Genomic DNA, 1,531 nt, shown 5'->3' on the forward strand with positions numbered 1-1,531 from the left:
CGCCGCGCCTGCCCTGCGGTCCCGAGCCCCCCGCGGCCCGGCGCCCCGGGAAGCGCGCCGGTCCCGAGGGCCGCGGCGTCGACCCTCGGGGGGCGCGGAGTAAAGGGCTCCCGGCGCTCGGCTCCCCGGACAGCGCCCCACGCGCCACTGCGCCCCGCGTGGCCGGAGCGACTTTCGCTTTGCTCCTGGGGACGTGGGCGCAGAGCGCCCTCTGGGGACCGCGGGGTCGCCGTGCTGTGAGACGCAGGGACGGCCGCCTGAGCGGCCCCCGGGGCCTACCGTCCCCGCGGGTGGAGAAGCCCGGCTCTGAGTCCAGGGTGTGCTGGGCTCGTTGGCGGGGCCACCGTGGAGGTGAGCTTGGAAAGGAGCAAGGGAACGGCCCACGTGAGTGTGGCTGGACCCTGGGTCCTAAGTCCCAGGCTGGGCTCTGGGAGTGGGACCCACGGGCGGGGCCGGGACCCAGGGAGCCTGCTACCCCGGCCCGCGCTGCCAAAGCCCGAGGGCCCAACTTCGGCAAGTCTGCTGTGGCTGCCGTCTGGTTTCCTCCTGCGCCTGCTCCACCTGCCGTTTGGCCTCAGTCCCTGCTGGCCTCACGTCTGACCCTGGCCTTTCTCTAGGACCCTGTGCGGCTTGGACTCCCGAGGACGCTGGGGATGTTTGCGGATATAGGGCCCAGCTGTGCAGGCATCTCAGCACCACCTGCAAGTGCCGGCCAGACCCAGCCTCTAGTGGAGACAGCTGGCACCCCCTTCCAGGGCAGCCAGACCCCAGCCACCTTGGGCCAGCCCTTGGCAGGGGTTGTGGCCAAGGTCTCAGGAGCGTCAAGATCAACAGAGATGACCCAAAGGCTGGCCCACATGGCCTCCGCTGGCTGCTGGCTCTGTGCCCACAGAGGCACCCCTCCTCCCTCCGCCTCACAAGCAGCCATGAGACGGGGCGGTGGGCGCGGGCAGCACAGCTGCGAAGATGTAAGGGAGCCCCTCACAGCAGACGGAGAAGTAACGAGTGTCGTCTGTCCCGTCTGTCACCTGCGTGGGCATCCTACACCGGGTCGCAGCCAGAGACGGGAGCGCAGATGGAGAGCAAGGCCCTCCCGGGACACCAGCTGTGGGAGATGGGCGGAGTAGCAGGAGCAGGGGAGGCCTGGCCTCGCCCCTTCCTCCGCCCAGCTGGCCCTTGGGGCTGTCACGGGGCAGATGGGGGCGGGGGCTCCACGAGCAGGACACTGACGTCCACCCGTACAGGCCCCAGTGCCAACCTCCAAGCTCCCCCTCACCTTCCCAGGGAGGACTCCTGCCCCAAGGCACCGCCTTCTAGGGAAGTGACCACAGTGTCAGAAAGCAGGGAGGCACCCAGCCTCCGTGGGTCCTGGCTCACGGCTGCCCTTCTCCGGGCTCTGCCCACAGGAGTGAGGTCCTAATCCCTGAGGGTTCTCTAAGCTGACACGAAAGGGTTCTAAGGAATGCTTTAATCTTCTCTTTTTCTTCAATGTTTATTAGTGAGAGGGAGAGGGAGACACAGAGTTCAAAGC

The 1,531-nt window shown here is 67.8% G+C and overlaps 1 protein-coding gene across 1 annotated transcript in view; it reads right to left on the minus strand.

Annotated features, from left to right (window-relative positions):
• Positions 1 to 1,040, minus strand: part of CDT1 (chromatin licensing and DNA replication factor 1) — an 18,563-nt gene extending 17,523 nt beyond the window's left edge. The window contains exon 1 of the mRNA XM_029926088.1: positions 919 to 1,040. Coding sequence (XP_029781948.1) covers positions 919 to 1,040 — 122 coding nt within the window. The remainder of the gene's footprint in view (positions 1 to 918) is intronic.
• Between the last annotated feature and the right edge of the window lie 491 nt (positions 1,041 to 1,531).

This window comes from Suricata suricatta, chromosome 16, assembly GCF_006229205.1.
Source record: "Suricata suricatta isolate VVHF042 chromosome 16, meerkat_22Aug2017_6uvM2_HiC, whole genome shotgun sequence".
NCBI lineage: Eukaryota > Metazoa > Chordata > Mammalia > Carnivora > Herpestidae > Suricata > Suricata suricatta.